This window comes from Rhinoderma darwinii, chromosome 1, assembly GCF_050947455.1.
Source record: "Rhinoderma darwinii isolate aRhiDar2 chromosome 1, aRhiDar2.hap1, whole genome shotgun sequence".
Classification (NCBI taxonomy): domain Eukaryota; kingdom Metazoa; phylum Chordata; class Amphibia; order Anura; family Rhinodermatidae; genus Rhinoderma; species Rhinoderma darwinii.
Window position 1 is genome coordinate 378,719,471 of NC_134687.1, and position 24,139 is coordinate 378,743,609.

Genomic DNA, 24,139 nt, shown 5'->3' on the forward strand with positions numbered 1-24,139 from the left:
AATCATGCTGGAAAAAAAGTATTGTTCATCACCAAATTTCTCTTGGATTGTTGGTAGAAGTTGGTCTTGAAGGATGTTTAGATACCATTCTTTATTCATGGAAGTGTTCTTAGGCAAAATTGTGAGTGAGCACACTCCCTTGGATGAAAAGCAACCCCACACATGAATTGTCTTAGGATGCGTTACTGTTGTCATGACACAGGAACCATGGTAGCGCTCACCTTTTCTTCTCTGGACAATAATTTTTCCAGATATCCCAAACAGTCTGAAGGGGGCTTCATCCTCTGCAGACCAATCTCTGTGCTTCCTGCAGAATGTCAGTCTGTCAGAAGTGGCTTCTTTGCTGCCCTTCTTGACACCAGGCCAGCCTCCAAAAGCCTTTGACTCGCTGTGCGTGCAGAACCTGCCGGCTGCCATTCCTGAGCAAGCTCTGCACTGGTTTTGAACTGATCCCATAGCTGAATACTCTTTAGGAGACGGTTCTGGCACTTAAACCTCTCTCCTTAAAGTTCTTGATGATTCAATTAATGGTTGATTTAGGGGCAATGTCCTCGCCTGTTAAGCCCTTTTGATGCAAAGCAACGATGACTGCACGTGTTTCCTTGGAGGTAACCATGGTTAACAGAAGAAAACAATGATTTCAAGCACCATCCCCTTTTAAAGCAACCAGTCTTTTCTTATAATTCAATCATCATGACAGAGTGATATCAGCTGCCTTGCCCTCGGTAACACTTTCTCCTGAGCTAACGTGAAGATCACTGAAATTATGTTAACAGGTCATTTTGTGGCAGGGCTGAAACGCAGTGGAAATGGGTAATTAAGTTAATTTTCATGGCAAAGAATGACTTTGCAATTAATTACAATTCATCCAATCGCTCTTCATAATAATCTAGAGTTATGCAAATTGGCACTATAAAAACTGAAGCAACAAACTTTGTGGAAAGCAAAACTTTTGGCAAGGATTGTACGTTCTCAGCATTGGTGGGGTCCTGAGGATTGGATTCCCACAATCATAAAGCGATGGCATATCCTAGCACTATGCCATCCCTTTGTAAGATGTGAATACCCCTTTAAGACTTTGCTACCCAATTTGATCGGACATGACCTTCGGGTACACTATGTACAGCCAATTATTTCTGGTAGGCAGCTGATTGTCCGTAAGTCTTTCCCCTTTATTGTCCCATTATCTTTTCTTCCTTCCTCTTGAAGAGATTCTCTTCTTGATACAATTTTCAACTTTACATTGCTCACGAGTTACAGTGCATTAAGAAAGTCTTCAGGCCCTTTCACTTTTTCACATGTTGAGTGAGGCGTTGTGCTAAATCCTTTTTAATAAATTAGCAAAGATTACTAACATTCTATTTTCACTTTGTCATTATGGGGTATTGAGTGCAGAATGATGGGGGAAAACTTGATATTTTTTTTTTTAAATTTAGCACAAGGCCTCAACATAACAAAATGTGAAAAAATGTAAAGGATCTGAAGACTTTCCAAGTTCATTGTATCAACATACCCTGAAATTGGGCACGTGTTTACCCACTCTGAATGGTAACATTTACCACTACTATCATTTGCCTTATATTCCTTTCAATATTTTATAATGTATGTAAATTAATTTTGCCATCTACACTTTTAAGAGGTTATGGATTTATAGAAATGTAGGAACACTTCGGATATTATTTCTCTATATATGTATGCTCCCTATAGTAACTGGTCATCTTATTGATTTTACCTAAAAACATTATTGAAATACAATAAGCAAATATTATTAGTGGATCTTATACATTGATGTGCATAGTCACTGCCCTCACTGCCTGACATCAGAATAGTTCTTCCTCCTGCCACATTCCAGCCTGAACATTGACTAAAACTAGAACACTCATCACTTATTGTGGCCAAACCAATGTTTTTTGATTGGCGAGAAGACTGAATACAAAAAGGTGCTCCAATCCTATTTCTTAGTATCCTAAAATGGTTGTGCGATTTTGACAATCCTCTTTGTTAGAAGGGTTACTTGACCCCTAACAAACAAACCTGTAATTTATAGTGGAACCTGGCTGCAAATGTTCATTACCCTGCAGCGCAGCCACAGGAAAAATAAAGTATTACACAGTTTCCATGGAAATCTATGGGTTGTCCATATGGGTACTGGGTCCTCCAGAGCAAGAGACACTCTTTCCAGCCGCTCTCCACTCTAGCTGATAGATGAGGGTCCTGAAAGGGGGACCCCCTCTGTTTACTCAGAGTCCTCTAACAGGTTATTTGAAAATGGGTTTTCTAATCCAGACAACCCCTTTAATGACATTTTAGGCAGGGTTTACGTGGAGCAATGTTAGCTTCAGTCAGAAAGATTGTAGCCCTGCTATTTTGCTTTCTCATCACTGTTTACCTGCCACTATTGTAGCATTTATGGTGGTCAAATCAGGGGCTTTGTTACATGTGGGAGCACAATATATATCGTTAAAATACAGTGAATTATTGCTTTGTTACATAGGTCAGATAATGATCAGATCAAATGAATCCATTCAGTCTAAGTTATTAGATCTAGCAGCAATGACATGAGCGCTTACCATCAAACCTTTTAAACCCTCTTTCATCTGTTGCAACTTCTGCCTCCGGCTAAATGTAAAGATATAAAAATTTGACAGTTACATTTAATATATCTGCCAACACGGGAGAAAAAGGCATGGTCTACACATCCATATTTACATTTATTATAATTACTTATTTTTAAAACCAATAGTAATTTCAAGTTGTCAATAATTAGATAACGTTTGAGAAACAGTAAACATATGGTCATGTAAGAATTTAGATATGATTAATATTACATTATTTCCATGTCTGTCTGAACTGCTCTTTGCCAATGAAAAAGTTGGACAGCTCAAAAAAAAAAGTAAAAAAACTATTTTAGTTTTTATTTTATTTAACTATACAGAATTGGATAGTATCTGATTTTATCCCAAAAGCCTGAATGTTTATAGAGGTTCTCAGAACTGGAGATTTGTAACATAAGGTAAAGATCATGGCGGAGGCAGACATTTTTATCAACTTACTGTTAGAAATAAGACCGCATTGGTTGGGGTCTGGGCATTGAAACTGAATAGCTACAATTAAGGGGCTCAGAGCTTGGAGATTTCAGTATCTCCGAGCTATGCTGTCCATTGACTTTAATGAAAATCTCATGTTCCTGCTGTGGTCCCCTCTGCTTTAAAGAGTAGTTGGGGTTTTAGTGCCTGGACAACCACCAATGCTGTGTTCTGACAAGTCCCTAGGCCATGTGAGAAAAAGAAGCACATTTGGTTAGACACGCAGTAGACCTTTTGACAAGTGTTAAAATCAGCTTTCTGCAAGCAACATACTAAGGCTTCGTTCAGATCTGCGTCGGGGATCAATTCATGGCTTCCATCAGATGTTCCCGTCCGGGGAACCCATGAACGGAAACCAAATGGAAACCATAGCTTCCGTTTTCACTACCATTTCAATGGTAATGCTTCCATTGAAAAAGGTTTCCATTTGTCTCCGTTCCGTAAAGTTTCATTTTTTTTTGCGGAATCAATAGCGTAGTCAACTACGCTGTTGATTCCACCAAGAAAACGGAAACCTTATGGAATGGAGAAAAACAGAAACCATTAACAATGGAAGCATTACCATTCAAAAGCAATGGTAATTGTCACGAGGGGTACGTGGACCCACTGGGCCGTACCACCTTGATGGTATAGCAGCTGGCCAACAGGACACAGGTCACAGTCTATAGTTCATATAGTGTACCTGTGGTAGCTCAGACAGTAGCAAGACAGGCTCGGCTGGGACTAGGTAGTAGGCAGGAGCCAGGCGTGGTGTAGTAGGCCTGGCGGGGAACACAGCACAGCACGACTTCAGCTCAACACGGCACTTGACCAGGATAGCACGGGATACAGGTGACAGGTAGCAGGAACAGGGAAGACTGGGAACTGGAAAACACTTAGGAGACCATTTTCATAGACATACAAGAATAACGACAACAAGACTCAGGCAAGATAGGAAGGGGCCGAGCCCTTCTTATATTCCAGGGTGCTCTGGAAGCAATTGACTCAATCTCACACCAGTGTGCACTCCAAGGCTGACTGAGCTCGCGAGCGCACCCTGGTGGTCACTGTGCAACAGGACGGCCACATGTGAGAAGGGCGTCGACCGGATGGAAGGAGTTTGTGGTCAGCGACCACGGACGTTACAGTATCCCCCCTCTTAAGCCCCCTCCTCTTGGAATCCAGAACGAGAGAGAAACTTCTTAATGAGGGTAGGAGCATTGAGATTCTCTTTTGGCTCCCAGAACCTCTCCTCTGGACCAAACCCCCTCCAATCCACTAAATAAAAGGTTCTTCCTCCTACTTTGTTAGTGTCCAAGATCTCCTTAATCTCAAAAGTATCTGATGAACCGCTGGGAGCCACTGCAGGAGTGGAAGTCTTGGAGTAGCGGTTCAAGATCACAGGCTTCAACAGGGAGACATGGAAGTAGTTGGGGATCTTGAGGGTAGGAGGCAGCCGTAGCTTGTAGGAGACAGGGTTGATTTGTTGCAAAATCTCGAAGGGTCCAAGGAACCTGGGAGCAAACTTGTATGATGGCACCCGCAGCCGGATATTCCTAGAGGACAGCCAGACCAATGAAGAATGGACTCTTAGCGGTGGACTCACTAGTGTGGTTGTTGTAGGTGAACTCAGCCCAAGGAAGCAGCTGCACCCAGTTATCATGCTGCCTGGAGATAAAGTGTCGTAGGTAGTTCTCCATGATTTGGTTGATCCTCTCGACTTGACCATTGGACTGAGGATGGTAGGCTGAGAAAAAGTCCAACATCATACCGAGGAGTCCGCAGAGGGCTCTCCAGAACTTCGATCAGACACAATATGCCTAGGCAAGCCGTGCAGGCGGAAGATGTGTTGGATGAAGAAGGCGGCCAGTCGAGATGCAGAAGGTAGACCGGTCAGCGGAACGAAGTGAGCCATCTTCGAAAATCGGTCCACCACCACCCAGACCACACTGCATCCCGCAGAGGGAGGCAGGTCCATGACAAAGTCCATAGCAATATGTTGCCAGGGGGCATCGGGCACAGGCAACAGCTGGAGCAGGCCCGCCAGTTTGGAGTGGGCAACTTTATTTGCTGCGCACACCGTGCAGGAGGAGAAAAAGTCTGTGATGTCTTTGGGCAGTGTGGGCCACCAGAACTGATGAGCGATCAAGTCTCGGGTCTTACGGACACCCGTGTGAGCTGCCAGTTTGGAACAGTGTCCCCAGCAGAGGATTCTTCTTCTGTCTGCCAGACGCACAAAAGTCCTCCCCGGGGGAATGTCTGCAACTTGCAGAGGGTTGACAGGGAAGATGCAGGACGGATTAATAATATTATGTGGAGACTCTATAGTGTCCTCTGTCTCGAACGACCTGGACAAGGCATCGGCCCTCACATTCTTATTGGCCGGGCAGTAGTGGAGCTCAAACTGAAACCGGGCAAAGAACAGCGACCATCTGGCCTGACAGGGATTCAGTCGTTGGGCCGTCAGGAGAAAATTGATGTTCTTGTGGTCTGTGAATATCAAGAGGGGATGAACTGTGCCCTGTAAAAGAGGTCTCCACTCCTCCAGAGCCAATTTGATGGCCAGTAACTCCCGATCCCCAAATGAGTAGTTGCGTTCTGCAGAAGAGAAGAGCTTTTAGTAATAGCCACATACCATTGACTTGCCCTTGGAACCTCTCTGGAACAGGAGTGCACCAGCACCGACAGAGGAGGCGTCCACCACCAACGAGAACTGTCGAGAAACATCTGGATGATTGAGGATAGAGGCTGACGTGAAGGCACTCTTCAGGCTATTATATGCGGCCTCCGCTTCTGGAGTCCACACGTTCGCGTTCATGCCTTTCTTGGTGAGGTTAGAAATAGGAGATGTCAGTGAAGAAAAGTTGGAATGAACGGTCTGTAGAAATTGGCGAATGCATGGCCCTCAGGCCTTGAGGGTGTGGCCATTCCAGGACGGCCTTTAGCCCAGGAAGGGTAGAGCATCTTTCTCAAACACGCACTTCTCCAACTTGGCGTACAGGCGATTCTCCCTTAACCGTAGCAAAACTGTAATGGCAGGAAGGAGGTGAAGGGAAAGTGAGCCCTAATCTACCCACCGCCCTGTCCCTGCCTACTTGCAACGACCCGCCCTAGGCGACGGGGTACAACTGGGCGGCGGTCCCTACGCTGTCTAAGTGCACGGGAAAACAAACAGGGAACACGCAAGGGAAGGGGCAGTAGCCCACGGAACGCCGCGAGGAAACGGAGCGGTGAATGAGTAGTCAGGACCAGGATAAGGTGGAGTATACCCAAGTGAGCACGGAGGAGGAAGCAAGCCGGAGGCAAAGCAAAGCAGGTTAAGCAGAACAGCAGCAAGGCAGAAGCACGGCAGAAGCAGGCTGGAGCAAGCAGCAGTGGGGCCAGGAATCCAAAAGAATTACAAGCACTGAGGAGGAGAACACAGCAGGTAATAAAGGACAGGGGGCGGAGCTAACTCCGACTGACCAGGCCGCGATAGGCTCTCCCACTCCTGAGCCTGCCACCCTGGTTGGTGGGAGAGGGTGTCAGTCGAACAGGTCTGGCCTCAGGTGTGGATTGATTAATCCCAGGAGTATACCTAGACGTAGTACCTGGCAGATCCCTAACAAAAACTTGACGGACATGTCCCTGAAGAGTCATTGGATCTGGAGAAAAAAATCAAGATGTCATCAAGATAGACCACAATACAAACATAGAGGAGGTCACGGAAGATGTCATTAACTAACTCTTGTAAGACCGCGGGTGCGTTAAACAGGCCGAAGGGCATTACTAGATATTCAAAGTGTCCGTCACGGCTTTTTAATGCAGTCTTCCATTCGTCACCCCGGCGAATCCAGATTAGATTATAAGCCCCCCGCAGGTCTAGCTTAGAAAATGTTTCGGCTCCTCGTATGCGATCAAACAGTTCAGAGATCAATGGCAACGGATATCTGGTTGAGACCCCGGTAGTCGATGCAGGGCCGCAGAGAACCATCCTTCTTCTTGACAAAGAAGAACCCAGCTCCTGCCGGAGAGGAGGACTTCCGCATGAATCACCTCTCCAGGTTCTCCTTAATATAAGCGGACATGGACGGAGTCTCTGGCAAGGAGAGAGGATATACCCTACTACCGGGAAGGGATGCACCAGGAATCAGCTTGATAGGACAGTCATACGCCCGGTGTGGGGGCAGCGTCTCCACCTCTTTCTTGCTGAAGACATCCAAGAACGTGAAATAATGACAAGGCAATCCTGCCGGGGACCGAGGCAGAGGAGACTCAGCCGGATGAACCTGTACCAGGCAGTGGTTGAGACACTCGGAACCCCACTGGAGAACCTCTCCAGAATTCCAGTCCAGGACTGGGGCATGTAGTCGGAACAAGGGCAGGCCCAGCAGCACAGGGTCGACGGCTTTAGCCAGTACAAAGAACGAGAGGAGCTCAGAATGGAGGACTCCCACTTGGAGCCTCAGCGGCTTGGTCACAGCTACAACCTGGTCTGGCAAAGGTAGCCCATTCACAGATGCAACCACCAAATGCCTCTCCAGAGGGGTTGTGGGCAATTGGAGAAGATCCACCAGGTTTCTTCAAATGAAATTAGCATAGAATCCAGAGTCCAGATAAGCAGAGACCCGGTGCGTTTTTTCGCCGGACACTATGGTCACGGGAATGGACAATTTAGACAAAAGTCCTTTTTTGCCCAGGGTTGTCTCTCACACCAACCCTAGGTTCTGGGGCTTTTGGGGGTACAGACGCACAAGATGGCCTCCGAGGCTGCAATATAGACAGAGTTCCGAGGTGCGTCTGCGTTGTCTCTCCTGGGTAGACAGCTTAAACTGGTCCATCCTCACAGACTCCTTTGAAGGATCAGCATCTGAGGACAGTAGGGTTTGCTGCAAAGTAGAACCGTTCTCGGATCCTTATATCAATCTGGGCAGCCAGAAGGATGAGATCATGCAGGGTAGATGGTAGATCCCGGGCGGAAAGCTCGTCCTTAATCTCAGGAGACAGTCCCTGACAAAATGTAGCCACCAGGGCCTCATTGTTCCACAAAAATTCTCCCGCCAGGGTGCGGAAGTGGATGGTGTAATCGCCCACGGAGGTTTCCCCTTGGCGTAGGTTCAGCAAGGAGGCGGCTGCAGACTAGACTAGTCCAGGCTCCTCAAACTCCGTGCGAAAATGTCCGTAGGAACCCCTGGAAGTCACGGGTCTCTGGTCCTTGTCTCTCCCAGATAGGGTTCGCCAATGCAAGAGCCCTGCCAGTGAGGAGAGAGACGATGAAAGCGACCCTTGCGCCGTCAGACGAAAATGCCCTTGCATACAGGCTAAAGTGGATGTGGCACTGGTTCAAAAATCCACGGCAGGTCTTCGCGTCTCCATCATAGTCAGGAAGCGGCAAAGAAAATGGGGGGTGAGCACTGCCAGGAGGTGTAGCCGGAGGATCTGTACTGCCAGGAGGTGTAGTAGGAGGAATGGCAGTTTGTACCTCCAACTTATGTGCAATAATGTTCAATGCCTGGAGGAGTTGGTCCTGTCAAGACCAGAAGTCTAGCATATCCGCCCGCATCTCCTGTCATGGTCTTGGTTCGACCAGCGGGGTCCATGGCCTGAGCCTACTGTCACGAGGGGTACGTGGACCCACTGGGCCGTACCGCCTTGATGGTATGGCAGCTGGCCAACAGCACACAGGTCACAGTCTATAGTTCATATAGTGTACCTATGGTAGCTCAGACAGTAGCAAGACAGGCTCAGATGGGACTAGGCAGCAGGCAGGCGCTAGGCGTGGTGTAGCAGGACAGGCACAGCACAACTTCAGGTCAACACGGCACTTGACCAGGATAGCACGGGATACAGGTAGCAGGAACGGGGAACACTGTGAACTAGAAAACACTTAGGAGACTATTTGCATATACATACAAGGATAACGACAACAAGGCTCAGGCAAGATAGGAAGTGGCAGAGCTCTTCTTATAGTCCAGGGTGCTCTGGAAGCAATCAGCTCAATCTCACACCAGTGTGGGCTCCAAGGCTGACTGAGCTCGCAAGCGCACCATGGTGGTCACTTGGAACATAACGGCCACATGTGCACACTTATCTGGAGAGAAGGGCGTCGACCGGATGGAAGGAATTCATGTTCAGCGACCACGGATGTTACAGTAATGCAAACGGAAGCTATGGTTTCCGTTCATGGATTCCCCTGACAGAAGGGTCTGACTGAACCCATGAACGGAACCCCGACGCAGATGTGAACGAAGCCTTACAGGCAGTACTTTGTAAGAATTATACAGCTATATGAATTAACATGTACATTAACGTATAGAATCTGTACATCAAACTGGTTGTCAGACGAAAGACATTGGAGGCATATCATTAGGATCCTCCACTGATTCTGAGAACAAAGGGGTAAAGTAAAGTGCAGCAGCTACTTAGTCTGTTCTGTTACAGCGCTCTACCAAGCTGGTGCTGTGTCTAGTATCGCAGCAATGCTCATTTCAAGTGAATGGGGCTGTTTAGCAGCATGTTACTGGGGTGGCAGTGCCGACGTGTAGCAGAAAAGCCAAAGGGACTGCTTTACCGAGGGCTGCAATCCCTCATTCTAGGGATTTATAGGGTCCTAGCAGTATACCATCAATGTCAGAATACTAGTTAAATGTCATGTATAAAATAAAGCCCAAAGAATTATTGGTAAACCACGCCTATAAATATGAATGCCACAATGTCATTGTTAAGGTCATTGATACCTTGAAATAGTTATCCTGGCTGATAAGACTGCAGTCGGGAAGGATTTTCAGAAGCTTGTTAGCCAGTGTTGTTTTTCCACCATTTGTCACACTACCAAAATAAATATGTAATATGTTAAGGCCAGAACTTCAAACACAACTGGAATCAAGTAAGCAACAAGCGAAAAATGGAAGCACCAATAACAGGATTATCCAAGTATGTTATTGCTTTTCAACTAGTTGTATATAAAACATGAAAAAAAGGGGATTACATTTACTGGACATATTGCAACAAACCCTTAACCCCTTTCACACTGCATTTCTTCGGTACATTTTACGTATGCCTCGGTAAAGCTCCTGGCACATACATCAAACATACCCATAGGCTCCTATTATACTGACGGAGGCCAAAAAAGTGATCATTAGTCTGGGATACCGTTTTTTATTTTGCTTGACAGAATAGTGTAGTTGACTACGCTAATCTATCCAGAGGCATCCAGCAAAAATACGTAAACCGCGTTGTATACGTTTTTTTAACAGGAGAGCCTATGGATGATGTAAGTTACTGTATGGCATACTTCACAGGCATTTGTTTAATTGTTTACGTCTTGGGCTCTTAACGGATACATAAAGCACATTAAACGTTTACTGTAATAGTCTATGGGTGACTGATGCCACGGTTTGGCATCAGTCACAGCCTCGGTATAACGTATACGTCGGGAGCTATGTGTGAAAGGGGCCATAGCTGTGAGACGCAGCAGGTCTGTATGGCTATCCAGACTTTGAAAGTATAACACGATGTTCCCACTGAACTGATATCAAGAAGAGATCTTGAAAACGGTGAAGAGTTGAATCACTGTTTATAATAAAAATGTTGCATACCTTTTTATTGAAAATTTATAGGCTTGAAAAACTCTTAAAAATACCATCTATATAATGATTCTGAGAACTATAAAGTTAGTGTGCCCCCAGGTTATTTCAAGAGTAACGATCATGCGACACATACACCTAATATGTAGTCAACTATAGCAGTGTTGCCGAACTGGTGGCCAAGGGACGGCCTGTGGCCCTCATGCGCCGGATGTGTGGCCCCCAGGGGAAGCAAATTCATATGGTGCAGCTGGCTTCCCCATTTGATCTGGCATGAGTCCTGCTGGACACTGAGTGCTCTGGCAAACCACATAGAAAAGAAGAGCTACTCTGTTTTCTCCTTGGTTATAGGGGCTGTGGTATCTGTTGCCTTCATATGTATTTTGCCTTAAACAAGAATCAAGAGTTAAAACCTGTTTTTTGCTAAATAAAATATATGAAGAAACCAGCAAAGACAAATACAGCCATGTAAAAAAAAGTCATAGGTGTTTGCCTACCCCTTTATCCGGCCCTGTCTCTATATGTGATGTGCGGCCCTTTGAGTCAAGGGCTTCTGACCCCTGATCAATAGACTTAATATTCTTTGAGAAGCTAACTGGAGGAGAGCTGCTGACAGATAATACTCCCCTCCCTGGTGCATAATATAGCCAAGCCATTTGCAGCGTATAGCGTACAGCACCTCCCGATTGCAGGTGTTTTACAGTGGATGCTTTCAGGTTTAACTCTTTAGAGACATCATGTCTTTAAAGCGTCACCTGTCTTTTCACTTTGGCTTCTCCAAGAATGTGCTTAAAGAAAACCTGTGAAAATAAAATACAGAGGTTTCAAGCAGTACCCTGTGGTTTAGTACAGTAAGACGAGCCAACCTCTATGACATTGACAAGATATACTGTATTGATGAATATGGGGAAAGAGACAAAAGAACACTTACCCACCAATTCCAACAATGAAAGCTTTCATGGCTTGCCTTCCTTTGATTTTACTTCTGTGCTAAAATAATACAGGAATTTATCACTGTACAAATATTTTTCAGACATTTAAAAAAAATTACAGTTATAAAGTGAAAATGTATATTTAGTAGAGCCTATAATAAAAAGCGATACAAAATGCTAACTTACTTTAGGTTAAGGTTCCCTTTAATTTGTCACCTGATAGCAATCTGTCATAATACGAAAAGTTTTAAACGGAAATGCTACATCTTGTTCAATAAACTTCAAATAAGAAAGAAAACACTTTGGCACGTTCTCATTTTCTAGTTATCCGACACCAGATGCAGATCTGATTTGCTTCTTGTACTTGTATTTGAGGGTTAGGTCAGGTTAACACATGGCGCATAACTAATCTTTTCTGCATTGTTTTTAGTAAAGTAGTGCAGTGTTTCTCATTCACACATTGCATCTGAAAACCATGGGTAGTGGGTACATCACTCTATATATAAATAAGGTACATGTGTACATGACATGTTCTGCACCACTTTTACAAAATATTGCCTGCTCCACAAGAATAGAAATAATCATGTTCATGAACATGATAAAAAAAGAACCATGCAAAAGAACAAATACAACTAGTAATAGTAACTTTTTAAAAGTATTTTTCTTAGATTGAAACAGTGGCAATATACATTAGGGGTGAAGAGGTTGCAGTTGCACCTGGGCCCTGGTGCCAGAGGGCCATAAAGGCCTTTGTGCCATACAGAACAGCAGTAATATAAATGGCACATTACAGATGGGGTGGGGGAATAATATAGATTTTGGAGCTGCAACGTACACCTCTGGTTTGAAGTTTTTAGTAAATAATCTTGGAGACAAAGCTAATTTTGTTTTTTCATAGTCTTTCTTTGTGGGTGGAAAAGGGAAAAAAAAAAACAGCGATTCCTCTATTGTCTTGGGGTTTTGTTTTTACAGCATTCACCATGTGAACTTTACTATTTGAGTCCATATGATTATGGAGATGCCAAATATTTATATTTTTTTTAATGTTTTACTAATTTACAAAGAAAAAAATAGTTTTGTGTCACCGTATTCCGAGAGCCGAAGCTTTTTTATCTTTCCAAAAAGGTACAATATTTGGGTGCGTGCAACTTTTCGATCACTTATTATATCATTTTTTTTTGGGGAAACGAGTTTGCATTGTGAATTATTTTTTTTACGCTGTTCACCTAGTGGGTTAAATAACATTATATTTTAATAGTTCAGACTTAGACGGACACTACAATACCAATTATGTTGCTTACATTAAAAAAAAAAAAAAAAGAAGAAAAGTGTTTTTTTTTTAACTAGTTATATTTAAAGAGTGACTGCACTTTCAGAAAACTTTTGATATGCCACAGAGACATATCAGAAGTTTGTATCGGTGGGGGCCTGGGTGGTAAGAACCCCTCTGTTGCTGAAATGAATGTGCAGAATAGCTCAGCTGAGCGTTGTGCTGTGATCGGCGCTCCTCGTTAGACTGAAGCTGGGGTGTCACCAAGAAGTTATAATGTGTTTTTAAGGTTCGGTTTTCACACTGCGGTTTTCACACTGCCACAAAATCACGCCAAAACAGTTTTTTCAGTTGCGTTAGTAAACATTACGTTTTTAGAGGTGTTCAACATTAAACACTTGCATGCAAAACTGAAAAATATATGCCCAGCATGGCAAAAGCGCCAGGAAAACAACAGGCAGAACCACACATTATCCAACGTCCAGCTTTCACGGCACTCAACCAATTTCAATTATTGATTGCCTGAAAGAAAACAGCACTTAGAAAATAACTACGGTTTGCTACAGTCCAACCTGATAAAAATGTTACCGTTAGTGTCGGTTATTCACAGTGTGAGAAAGTGACCAGAATGAAGAGGAAGTAGCGCTCGTACGAGCGATGCACCCCCTTCAAAACAGCTGATTGGCGGGGGGTCCGGGAGTTGGACCCCGACCTATCAGCTCCAGCAGACAGTTGTATTAATCTTACCCTCCTCGTTAGCCACAGTGGAGGTCCTGACTCCATCCAGGGTCGGGATGTTGTGCGAAGCGTAAAGCGTAGTGACGGCATGCGATGCGCACAGCGCTGAGACGTCAGGACCGCCGCTGCGCTCCAGAATGAGGAATGTAAGTACTGTCAGTTACTATAGTAACAGGGGCCCGTGTAGTTTATTACATAGGCCCCAGTTACTATAGTAACTTTTCAGTGATGTGGTGCGGGGGGCAGAGGGCCCCTGGCTTCGGGGCCCAGTCTCAATTGCGACTGCTGTGACCCCTATAGTTACGCCACTGCCACCAAGAGATCGTTTATGACTTTAGTAGGGGCAGTTTCTGTGGAGTGTAGAGTGTGGAAACCAGATTGTAAGGGGTCAAGAATTGGGATAGCGGATAAGGCGAGAGTAGACCAAGCGTTACAGGAGTTTGAAGATGAAGGGGAGATTAGAGACAGGACGGTAGTTAGCAGCGCAGAATGGGTCAAGAATTGGGTTTTTTTCAGTAATGGTTTTATAATGGCATGTTTAAAAGAGGATGGAAAGATTCCAGAAGAAAGATAGAGGTTACAAATTTTAGTCAGGTGACACGTGACAGCCGGGGAGAGGGACTGGACGAGGTGTCAGGGGATAGGATCACTAGAGCAGGTAGTAGGACGAGAAGAAGAAAGGAGCGTAGAGACTTCTTCTGTTATTGGGTCAAATGCTGAAAGTGAGGAAGAGGAAGTGCGGGAGGGAAGGGGATCGGTGTTACTAGGGGACTGGGAGATAATATCATGCCGGATGTTGTCAATTTTAACTTTAAAATAAGGGGCCAGGTCTTCAGCATTGAGATCTGTGATTGGTGTCTGCACTTTAGGACTAAGGAGGGAATGAAAAGTATAAAAGAGGCGTTTTGGATTATTAGATAGTGTGGAGATGAGAGAAGTGAAATAGACTTGTTTGGAACGGTGAAGGGCAGAGTTGTAAGTTCTCAGCATACATTTGTAATGGAGGAAGTCTGCTGACAAGTGCGATTTTCTCCACAGACGTACGGCACATCTCGAGCACCACTGAAGAAAGCGGGATTGAGGTGTGTGCCAGGGCTATGGAAGTGTTTGCCGGGTGGTTCGGAGTGTAGGGGAGGCTGCTTCATCCAAAGCATTTTTAAGAGAGTTATTGTAATGTTTGGCGGCCAGATTGGGACAGGAGAGGGAAGAGATAGGGGACAATGTGGACTGCAGGCTGTCTATGAGTTGCTGAGTGTTAATGGCATGTAGATTTCTGTATGCCTGATATGTAGGCATGTCCGGTGAAGGCAGAGAATTTTTGATAGTAAAGGAGAGAAGGTTGTGATCAGAGAACAGGAGAGGAGAATTAAAGTCAGAAACTGAGCAGAGACGGAAGAAGACCAGGTCAAGGGAATGCCCGTCTTCATGTGTAGAAGAGTTAGTAAGTTGTGACAGACATAGGGAGGAGGTTAAAGATAAAAACTGGGAAGCAGATGAGGAGATTGGGTTATCAATGGGGATGTTAAAGTCACCCATGATGAGAGTTGGTGTTTAAGATGATAGGAATTGTGGAAGCCAGGCAGCAAAATCCAGTAATTGACGTGGTGAGCCCAGGGGGTGGTAGACAACTGCCACTCGGAGGGAGAATGGGCGAAAGAGTTAGAGGGTGTGGACTTCAAAAGAGGGAAATGTGAGTGAGGGGACAGGGGGAATGACCTTGAACGTGCAGTGTGGGGATAGAAGTATGGCTACTCCTCCACCCTGCCGGTTCTCAGGTCTGGGGGCATGAGAGATGTAGTAATGTCATCGCGCCTGTCCACACACTGCACAGACGGGAGGAGCAGAGGGATCTCCTCCCCTCGTCGTGGGAATGGGGCTAGGTGAGAAATTATTTTATTGTCTTTATATTAGGCACTATGGGGGCATTATACAGGGTATGGGCGCCGCTATGGAGCAATATACTGTAGGAGTGCAGCTTTGAGGGCATTATACTGTACGAGGGCAGCTTTGGGGGCGTAAAACTGTATGAGAGCAGCTATGAGGGCATTATACTGTATGAGAGCAGCTATGAGGGCATTATATTTTGTGGGGCAGCAATGGGGGCCTTATACTGTGTGGTAGGCACTACGGGAGCATTACACTGTGTGGTAGGTACTATAGTGGCATTATACCGTGTGGATGACAGCTATGGGGGCAGCTATGGTTCATTATACTGTGTTGGGGATGCTCTGGGGGCATTATACTGTGTGGGGGCCACAAAGGGGTCATTATATTGTGTGGCGAGCACTAAGGGGTCATTATACTATGTGGGGGCACTAAGGGGTCATTATACTATGTGGGGGCCAATAAGGGGTCATTATACTGTGTGGGGGGCCCACTCAGATGTGTGTCCCACCCTGTGCTAAACCCCAAGCTACGCATCTGAGTCAAAGCATCTGGGCAGGGGTAAAACTCAAATGGTCAGTGGCTCTGTGGAGTGGAGACAGTAGGTGGGCAAGGCATCTGTCAGGGGACAAGGGGGAGAGACTAGGTGGGTAGGGGCTCTTTGGGGGTGAGGAGAAGGCTGAAAGAGCAGAAAGTGGCAGGGTTGGAAGTGGGGCAAAGGTGGATATGCACCCTGACAGGGGCTCTGTAAAGGGGCGGGGGGGGGGGGAGAGACCAGCAGGCCGGTACTTTGTGGGAGACAGTAGGTGTGCAGAGGGGCCACACAAATAAGTGCTTTTTCATAGCAGTCACTCACCAAGTTGCAGTGCTGGCTGGTTTTCCTGGCTGCTGCAGACTCTACAATGTTCAACCGCCGTGGCACACCTTGACGAAGTCTCCAGCTCCTCTTTACATGTGGCACTTACACAGACACCAGACCAGTTGACAAACTTAATTCAGACCCCTAAATTATTTCAGACCCCCGACCAGTACTATAAATTAATTCAGACTCCAGACCAGACCCCTAAATAAATACAGACCCCAGACCTGACCTCTACATTAATCTGGACCCCACGGCCAGATCCCTACATTAATTCAGACCCCAGGACAGAACCCTACATCAATAGACCTCAGACCCGACCCCTACATTTTTTCACACTCCAGACCCATTAATTCACTCTCGACCAGACCCCTAAATTAATTTACAACCCCAATCAGACCCCCAAATTAATTCTGACAATCAACCAGACCCCTAAATTAATTTACAACCCAGACCACATCCAAAAAATATTCAGACCCCAGTCCAGACCCGCTATGTACTTCCCACTCCCGGATGTTCTTGCCTCCACTTCCGGCCGGGCGCCTCTTCTCCTTTGGGTGCCTCTCGCTTCTGGCACCTTACGATCCGGACGCTGAGGCCCTGCTTTATAAAAAAAATTTCATCAGTAGGTTATGTACGGCAGCGCATAGAACGCGTCAGGACATTGTATGAGCCGCCGTACACAATGTCCTGACACTGGTCAACGTCAGGACCTTAGAAAGCAGGGCCCTAGTGATAGTTAGTTTAAGGAAGGGAACAGGCCCTGCAGTATAGTTGGGCCAGCTTCTATCTCCAAATTGACTACCGATGGGTATCATTTATGAGCTGATAAAAAGGTTACTCAAACAGAACTGCCAGCAGGAAGGTCAGGATGATCATGACTGAGCAATGCCTGGAAGTTGTAAAATCTTTTAAACCCTTGAAGGCTGTGTTCACACGTAGCGGATTAGCTGCATATTTTCCATCTGGATTTGCTGATGGAAAATTTGTCCATTGAATTCAATAGGGCAGAAAAAAACACAAGCAAGTTCTATTGAATAAAACTTTCCTGAAGCATAACCCCTTCAGGTCTGAGCCTGTTTTGGCCTTGAGGACGAAGCTGATTTTTTCAAATTTGATGTGTTACCTTATGTAGTAATAACCTGGGAATGCTTTTACCTATCCAAGTGATTCTGAGATTGTTTTCTCGTCACATATTGTACTTTAAGGTAGTAAAAAAAATGTGGTCGATAAATTCAATATTTATGTGTGAAAAACATCAAAATTTTGAGAAAATGTGCAAAATTTTTCTAAATTTAAATGCATCTGCTTGTAAGACAGACCGTAATACCTCACAAAATAGTTACTATTTCATATATCCCATATGTGTACTTTATGTATGCAGCATTTTTTGAACATTCTTTTATTTTTCCAGGACGTTACAACTTTAGCAGCAATTTCTCTTATTTTCAAGAAAATTTCAAAAGGCCATTTTTTCAGGGACCAGTTCAGTTCTGAAGTGGCTTTGAGGGCCTTATATATTAGAAAATCCCCATAAATCACCCAATGAAAACTGCACCCCTCAAAGTATCCAAAACAACATTCAGGAAGTGTTTTAACCCCTTAGGCGTTTCTCAGGAATTAAAGCAAAGTAGAGGTGAAATTTACAAATTAATATTTTTTTTTTTGCCAAAACTCATTTGTAATACAGTTTTTTTCTGTAACACAGAAGGTTTTACACAAGAAATGCAACTCAATATATATTGCCCAGATTGCGCAGTTTTTAGAAATATCCCACATGTAGCTTTAGTGTCCTAATGGACTGAAACACAGGCCTCAGAAGCAAAGGAGCACCTAGTGGATTTTGGGGCCTCCTTTTTTTTAAATATATTTTAGGCACGTCAGGTTTGTGGTTTAGAGGTCTTGTGGTGCCAAAACAGTAACAAAAAAAAAAAAAGAAGTGAACCCATTTTGGAAACTACACCGCCAATGAATTTATCTAGGGGTATAGTTAGCATTTTGACCCCACAGTCTTTTTGGTAAATGTATTTGAATTAGTCTTTGAAGATGAAACGCTACTTTTTTTTCTGAAAAAGTTAGAAATGTTTAATTTTCACAAGGAACAAAGGAGAAAAAATACCCCAGCATTTGTAAAGCAATTTTTCCCGATTTCGGAAATACCCCATATGTGGTAATAAACTGCTGTTTGGACCCACAGCAGGGCTTAGAAGGGAAGGAGCGCTATTTGGCTTTTGGAGCTCAAATTTAGCTGAAATGGTTTTTGGGTGCCATGTCACATTTGCAATGTCCCTGAGTGACCAAAACAGTGTAAATCCCCCCAAAAGTGACCCCATTTGGGAAACTACACCACTTAAGTGACCTATCTAGGGGTATACTGAGCATTTTGACCCCAGGAGGTCTTTTGCAGAATTTATTAGAATTAGGCCGTGAAAATGAATATCAACATTATTTCCACTAAAATGTTGAATGTTTTAATTTTCACAAAGAATAAAAGGAGGAAAAAGCACCCCAACATTTGTAAAGCAATTTCTCCCGAGTACGGCTATACCCCACATGTGGTCATAAAATGTTTTTTTGATTAGAAATTAAATTAACCCTTTCTGGAATGATAATGATCCATTTTTTGCTTTATTATTTTCGTTTTTCACTCTCCGCCTTCCAAGAGCCATAACTTTTATATTTTTCTGTCAATAGAGTCGTGTGAGGGCTTATTTCTTGCGGGAGGAGTTGTATTTTCTATTGACATAATTTAAAGTACCATTAAGGCTGGATTCACGCGAGCACATTACGTCCGTAATGGACGGAACGTATTTCGGCTGCAAGTCCCGGACCGAACACACTGCAGTGAGCCGGGCTCCTAGCATCATACTTATGTACGATGCTAGGAGTCCCTGCCTCGCTGCCGGACAACTGCCCCATACTGTAATCATGTTTTCAGTACGGGACAGTAGTTCCACGGAGAGGCAGGGACTCCTAGCATCGTACATAAGTATGATGCTAGGAGCCCGGCTCCCTGCAGTGTGTTCGGTCCGGGACTTGCGGCCGAAATACGTTCCGTCCATTACGGACGTAATGTGCTCGTCTGAACCCAGCCTTAATGTACTGGGAAACTGAAATAAAATTCTGTGCAGGCTGAAACTGGAAAAAACTGAGATTCCTCCATTGTTTTTTGGGTTTTGTTTTTACAGCTTTCACCGCAGTAAAAACAACAACTTCAATTTTTTCTTGCGAATCAATACAATTACGGTGATACCAAATTGATATATTATTTTTAGATTTTACTACTTTTACAAAGTAATAACGATTTGTTAACAAAAGTTGATTGTTTTGTTTCACCACATTCCGCGATGCATCACTTTTTTTTTTTTTTTTTTAGTTTTTTTGAGAGGTGAGAGAGCTTATTTTTTGCCGGACGAGATGTCGTTTTTATTGGTACCATTTTTTAGTACATACAACTTATTGAGCACTTTTTATTAACATTTTTTTTTTAGAGCTAAGGTGACCAAAAAACATCGATTTTGGCGTTTTCAATTCTTTATTATTTACGGCGTTCAACGTTTGAGGTAGAGAATGGTATATTGTAATAGGTCGGACTTTTACGGACGCAGCAAAACCAATTTTGTGTTAATTTTTTTTATTTTTTACATTGCTTTAGCGGAAAAATGGGAAAGGTTTTCTTTTGGACTTTAAATATTTATTAAACTTTTTTCACTAATAACTTTATTTAAATTTTTTATTTTTACACATTTTATTAGTCCCCCTAGGGGACTTGAAGCAGCCATCATTAGATCGCTTGTACAATACACTGCTATACTAATGTATTGCAGTATATTATCATTTTTACAGGCTCCTGTAACAGCGCGATCGCTGTACCTGTCCGTTAGCCCTGGGTGTCAGCTGTAATACACAGCTGACACCCACAACGTATGGCACGTATGGCTCCATACACCCCCCCCCCACCACGACATGCTATTAAGTCGTGGTGCACAAAGGGGTTAATGGGCAGCGGATGGTGCGGAGTTAAAATTACAATTTTCCACTGATATGCCATTTTAGTGCACAATATGTTGTGCCCAGTTTGTGCCACTGAAGACAAATACCCCATAAAATATTAATAGTTTCTCCCGGGTATGGTGATGCCATATCTGTGGACGTAAACTGCTGTTCGGGCATGCTGTAGGAGAGAGGGAGTGCCATTTGGCTTTTGGAGCACAGATTTAGCTTGGTAGTAGTTCTGTTTGGGGTTTTACTGGTATTTCAGTTTATAATGTGGGGGCATATGTTATCTGTGCGGAGAACATCAGGGCATAATAAGAGGGTATAATAATGGAGTAAATAAATAATAATCCGCTCATGTGTGGCCAGTGTCACACTGATAAATGGTGCCAGATGTTATCCACTTTTGGAAAACTCTGCACATTTTGCATTGCCATAGATAGTCTGGAAGCCAGAACTTTTTTAAGCTTATTTGTTGTGGGACAATCTGTGGTTTTCATTGGTACCATTTTGGGGTACATGCTGTTTTTTTGATCACTTTTTATTCCATTTTTTGGCAAACAAGGTGACCAAAAACCATCAATTCTGAGAGTGTTTTTTATTCATTTTTTTACGGCGTTCACCCTGGCCTATAAAAGACCATTTTACTTTATTCTGCGGGTCGATACGATTACGGCGATACCATATGTATATCGTTTTTTTTTTATGTTTTGCAGCATTTGCGCAATAAAATCACTTTTTTATAAAATAATTTATTTTTTGTGTCCCCATATTCTGAGAGCCATAACTTTTTTATTTTTCAGTAAAAAAAGCTGTGTAAGGGCTTGTTTTTTGCAGAATGGTTTGTAGTATTTATTGGTGTAGTTTTGGGGTACATGTGACTTTTTGATCACTTCTTATTGTATATTTTGGGAGGTATGGTGACCAAAAAAAAGTGACTGCCATTGTTTATTACTTCTTTTTTTTGTTCACTGTGCAGGAAAAATAACATTATCGTTTTATAAGCAGTGGAAATAGCAAGGAAAAAAGGGGAATGGGAGGAAACCTCCAGCTCACCAACTTCACACTCCTGTGTATGATATCGCCCGGATCAGCCGCGACGGCCCACGGCAGGAGACTGTAGCAAAAAGAAGGAATGATCCAGCGATGTGTGATAAAGGTGGGGGAAACTCTGTTCCCACTTTATTGGAACAATCAAATAGCAATAAATACAACGAAATAGCGAACAACACCAGGAGGGTGACAAGGTGGTGGAATTGGCACGTGCCAATTCCACCACCTTGTCACCCTCCTGGTGTTGTTCGCTATTTCGTTGTATTTATTGCTATTTGATTGTTCCAATAAAGTGGGAACAGAGTTTCCCCCACCTTTATCACACATCGCTGGATCATTCCTTCTTTTTGCTACATTATCGTTTTATAGTTTGGGTCATTATGAACGCGGTGATACCAAATATGTGTACTTTTTTTAACGTGTTATTTTTTTTCCTATAATAAAAGTCTTATTATAGGAAAAAAAAGCATTTTTTGTTTATGTAACTTATAATTTTTATTTTTAAACTTTTATAAAACATTTTTATTAACTTATTTATACTTTTTTTTACTTGTCCCACTAGGGGACTATGAGACTTGCAGCTCTGATTGCTGCTATAATACATTACACTACCTATCTATTCTAACTGTCTTGTGACGTGACAGTCACTCTGACAGGAAGCCCGGAGGCCATTGTCTGGCTTCTGGTTGCCATGGCAACCATCGCCAGCCCCCGTGATTTCATGTGGGGGCTTCCGATCTGCTCTAAACTCCTTAAATGGGGCGATCGCAATCGATTGCCGCATCTAAAGGGTTAACTGCCGAAATTAGCGGCAATGGGCCGCTGATCGGCAACAGGGAATACAGGGCAGACACCCTGCACAGTTAACTGCTGCTGCTGTGTAGCACCGCGCGGCGGTTAACTGTCAAAGTACAGACGTAACTGCACGTCAAGGTGTGCAAAGTTACTGCTCACCTTGACGTGCAGGTACGTCAAGTTGCAGGAAGGGGTTAAAATAGAAAAAAACTCACTATATTCAACTCCCATGACAACATTTAACCTTGTATTCCACCGGTACTGCACCCCCAGCCTCTAGCGATGACATGTCGTGTTGACACGTGACCGCTGCAGCGGTCAGGTGACGACACACTATCGCTGAATCATGAGGGATCATGGATCATGGTCTGTATAAACCTTTGATATATTTATACATAGTTATAAGGTCACCCCTCACCCCTTTTTTCTAAATGAAATAACCATAATTATGATAATTCTCATCAAGCCTGAAGAAGACCTAGGTCCTAGGTTGAAACGCGTAGTAATTATTTTTATTAGTGTTTGTCATATCATATGTTCATTCAGAATAAATAAAAAAAAGGTGGGGGTGGGGACCCTTCTCCCCCACTGATTCATATTGTTTTGTTGGTAGCCCTTCGATGCCTACTTGCTCAGTGGTTGGCAGACAAATTGCCACAGAGGGATGTAATATTGGCACAATTGAAACACCTATTTGGACTGGAACGTATTGAGGTGGAAAGGCGCAAAGAATTGGACTCAGATGGGCTGTTTACCAAATCGAAGTTGTTTATTGAATCTCACTACTCAGCATCGGAGATTAAGGAAATAGTCAAGCCTTTCCGATATACATCATAGTTTAATAAGGCGAACATCGGGGGAACAGTGGGTCAACTTAAATTACCGCCATGATGCAATTATTGTTCTCAAGGAGCTATGGCTATACGCGGGGGGTGGGTGCGGGGGGATGATGTCTTGTTCACTCAAGAAGGTAAGTTTTCTACCATGCAATTTTATACATTTAAGAATGTATTGTTGTTTTTGTTCCTTATTTTTATGTTCTTTAATTTTGTTTCTCTGCTATTGATATTTTGCTCTATTGAGCTAATACAAATGTTCACGTATGATCATTAAAGTGCAATATGCAACGATTGATACAGCTCTGATATTTTGTATTTTATTTTCTTTGCAATGATTTTGTAAATCGATCCTTTATTTTTCATTTTACCTTGTATGTACTTTACATTGTCTTTGCTTACTTTTGTAAAATTGAATAAACATCAATGTTCAAAAAGGAAAAAAAAGAAAAAAAAAAAGAAATAAAAAAATACCTTTTCTCCATTATCGTGATTGTGCATACATCACCAATGGGAGCGCCCCATATAGGAGCTTTTTTTCTTCATTCTACTCTTGATAACCTTTCTGGGTACTGTAGTCCACTTATTACATTTATTAATTTGGTTGCATGCCTTTGAGCCTGCATAACCTCTACTATGTCTTTCTTCTACACTGGTGCCCAAAACTGTACACAATATTTCATGTGCGGTCTGACTTGAGATTTATAAAGTGGTAGAGCTATGTTCTCGTAATGCGCATCTATGCCCCTTTTAATGCACCCCATGATCTTATTTGCCTTTGCAGCAGCTGCCTGCGACTGGTTGCAAATACAGTTAATCTGTCAAAATAAAATCCTAATTACCTTTTCATGTCCAGGTTTCCCAGCGTTTTTCCATTTAATATGTGGTGGTGACGTGCATTGCCCTTCCTAAGTGCATGCACCATGTCCTGGGATTATTAACACTACGTATTCAAATAAGGTGCAGCCTGGCTTTTCTTTAAACTGTCTATTCACATTACACATTTCCTTAAAAGGACCTCTGAGACCTGCACCTCGAGAACGGGGGTCCCGTATCCCCATCCCCACCTCCTTTCCGTTGCATCCAAGCGTCGAGCGTGGAAGTGGTCGAAGTTCCGAAAGTTTATCTTTGGGTAAATATACCAGT

General features: G+C 43.6%; 1 protein-coding gene across 3 annotated transcripts in view; it reads right to left on the bottom strand.

Annotated features, from left to right (window-relative positions):
- The window catches only part of NMRK1 (nicotinamide riboside kinase 1), a 51,338-nt gene that overhangs the window by 22,353 nt on the left and 4,846 nt on the right, over window positions 1-24,139 (bottom strand). Inside the window, exons 2-5 of one of the 3 annotated variants that reach the window (XM_075852184.1) lie at window positions 16,837-16,916; window positions 11,562-11,615; window positions 9,782-9,872; window positions 2,571-2,619 (exon numbers count right to left, since the gene is read on the bottom strand). In XM_075852184.1, coding sequence (XP_075708299.1) covers window positions 2,571-2,619; window positions 9,782-9,872; window positions 11,562-11,590 — 169 coding nt within the window. In that variant the 5' untranslated portion in view covers window positions 11,591-11,615; window positions 16,837-16,916. Of the gene's footprint in view, window positions 1-2,570; window positions 2,620-9,781; window positions 9,873-11,561; window positions 11,671-16,836; window positions 16,917-24,139 lie in introns of those variants that run through there. The other 2 variants (XM_075852193.1, XM_075852201.1) reach the window with 2 other exon arrangements.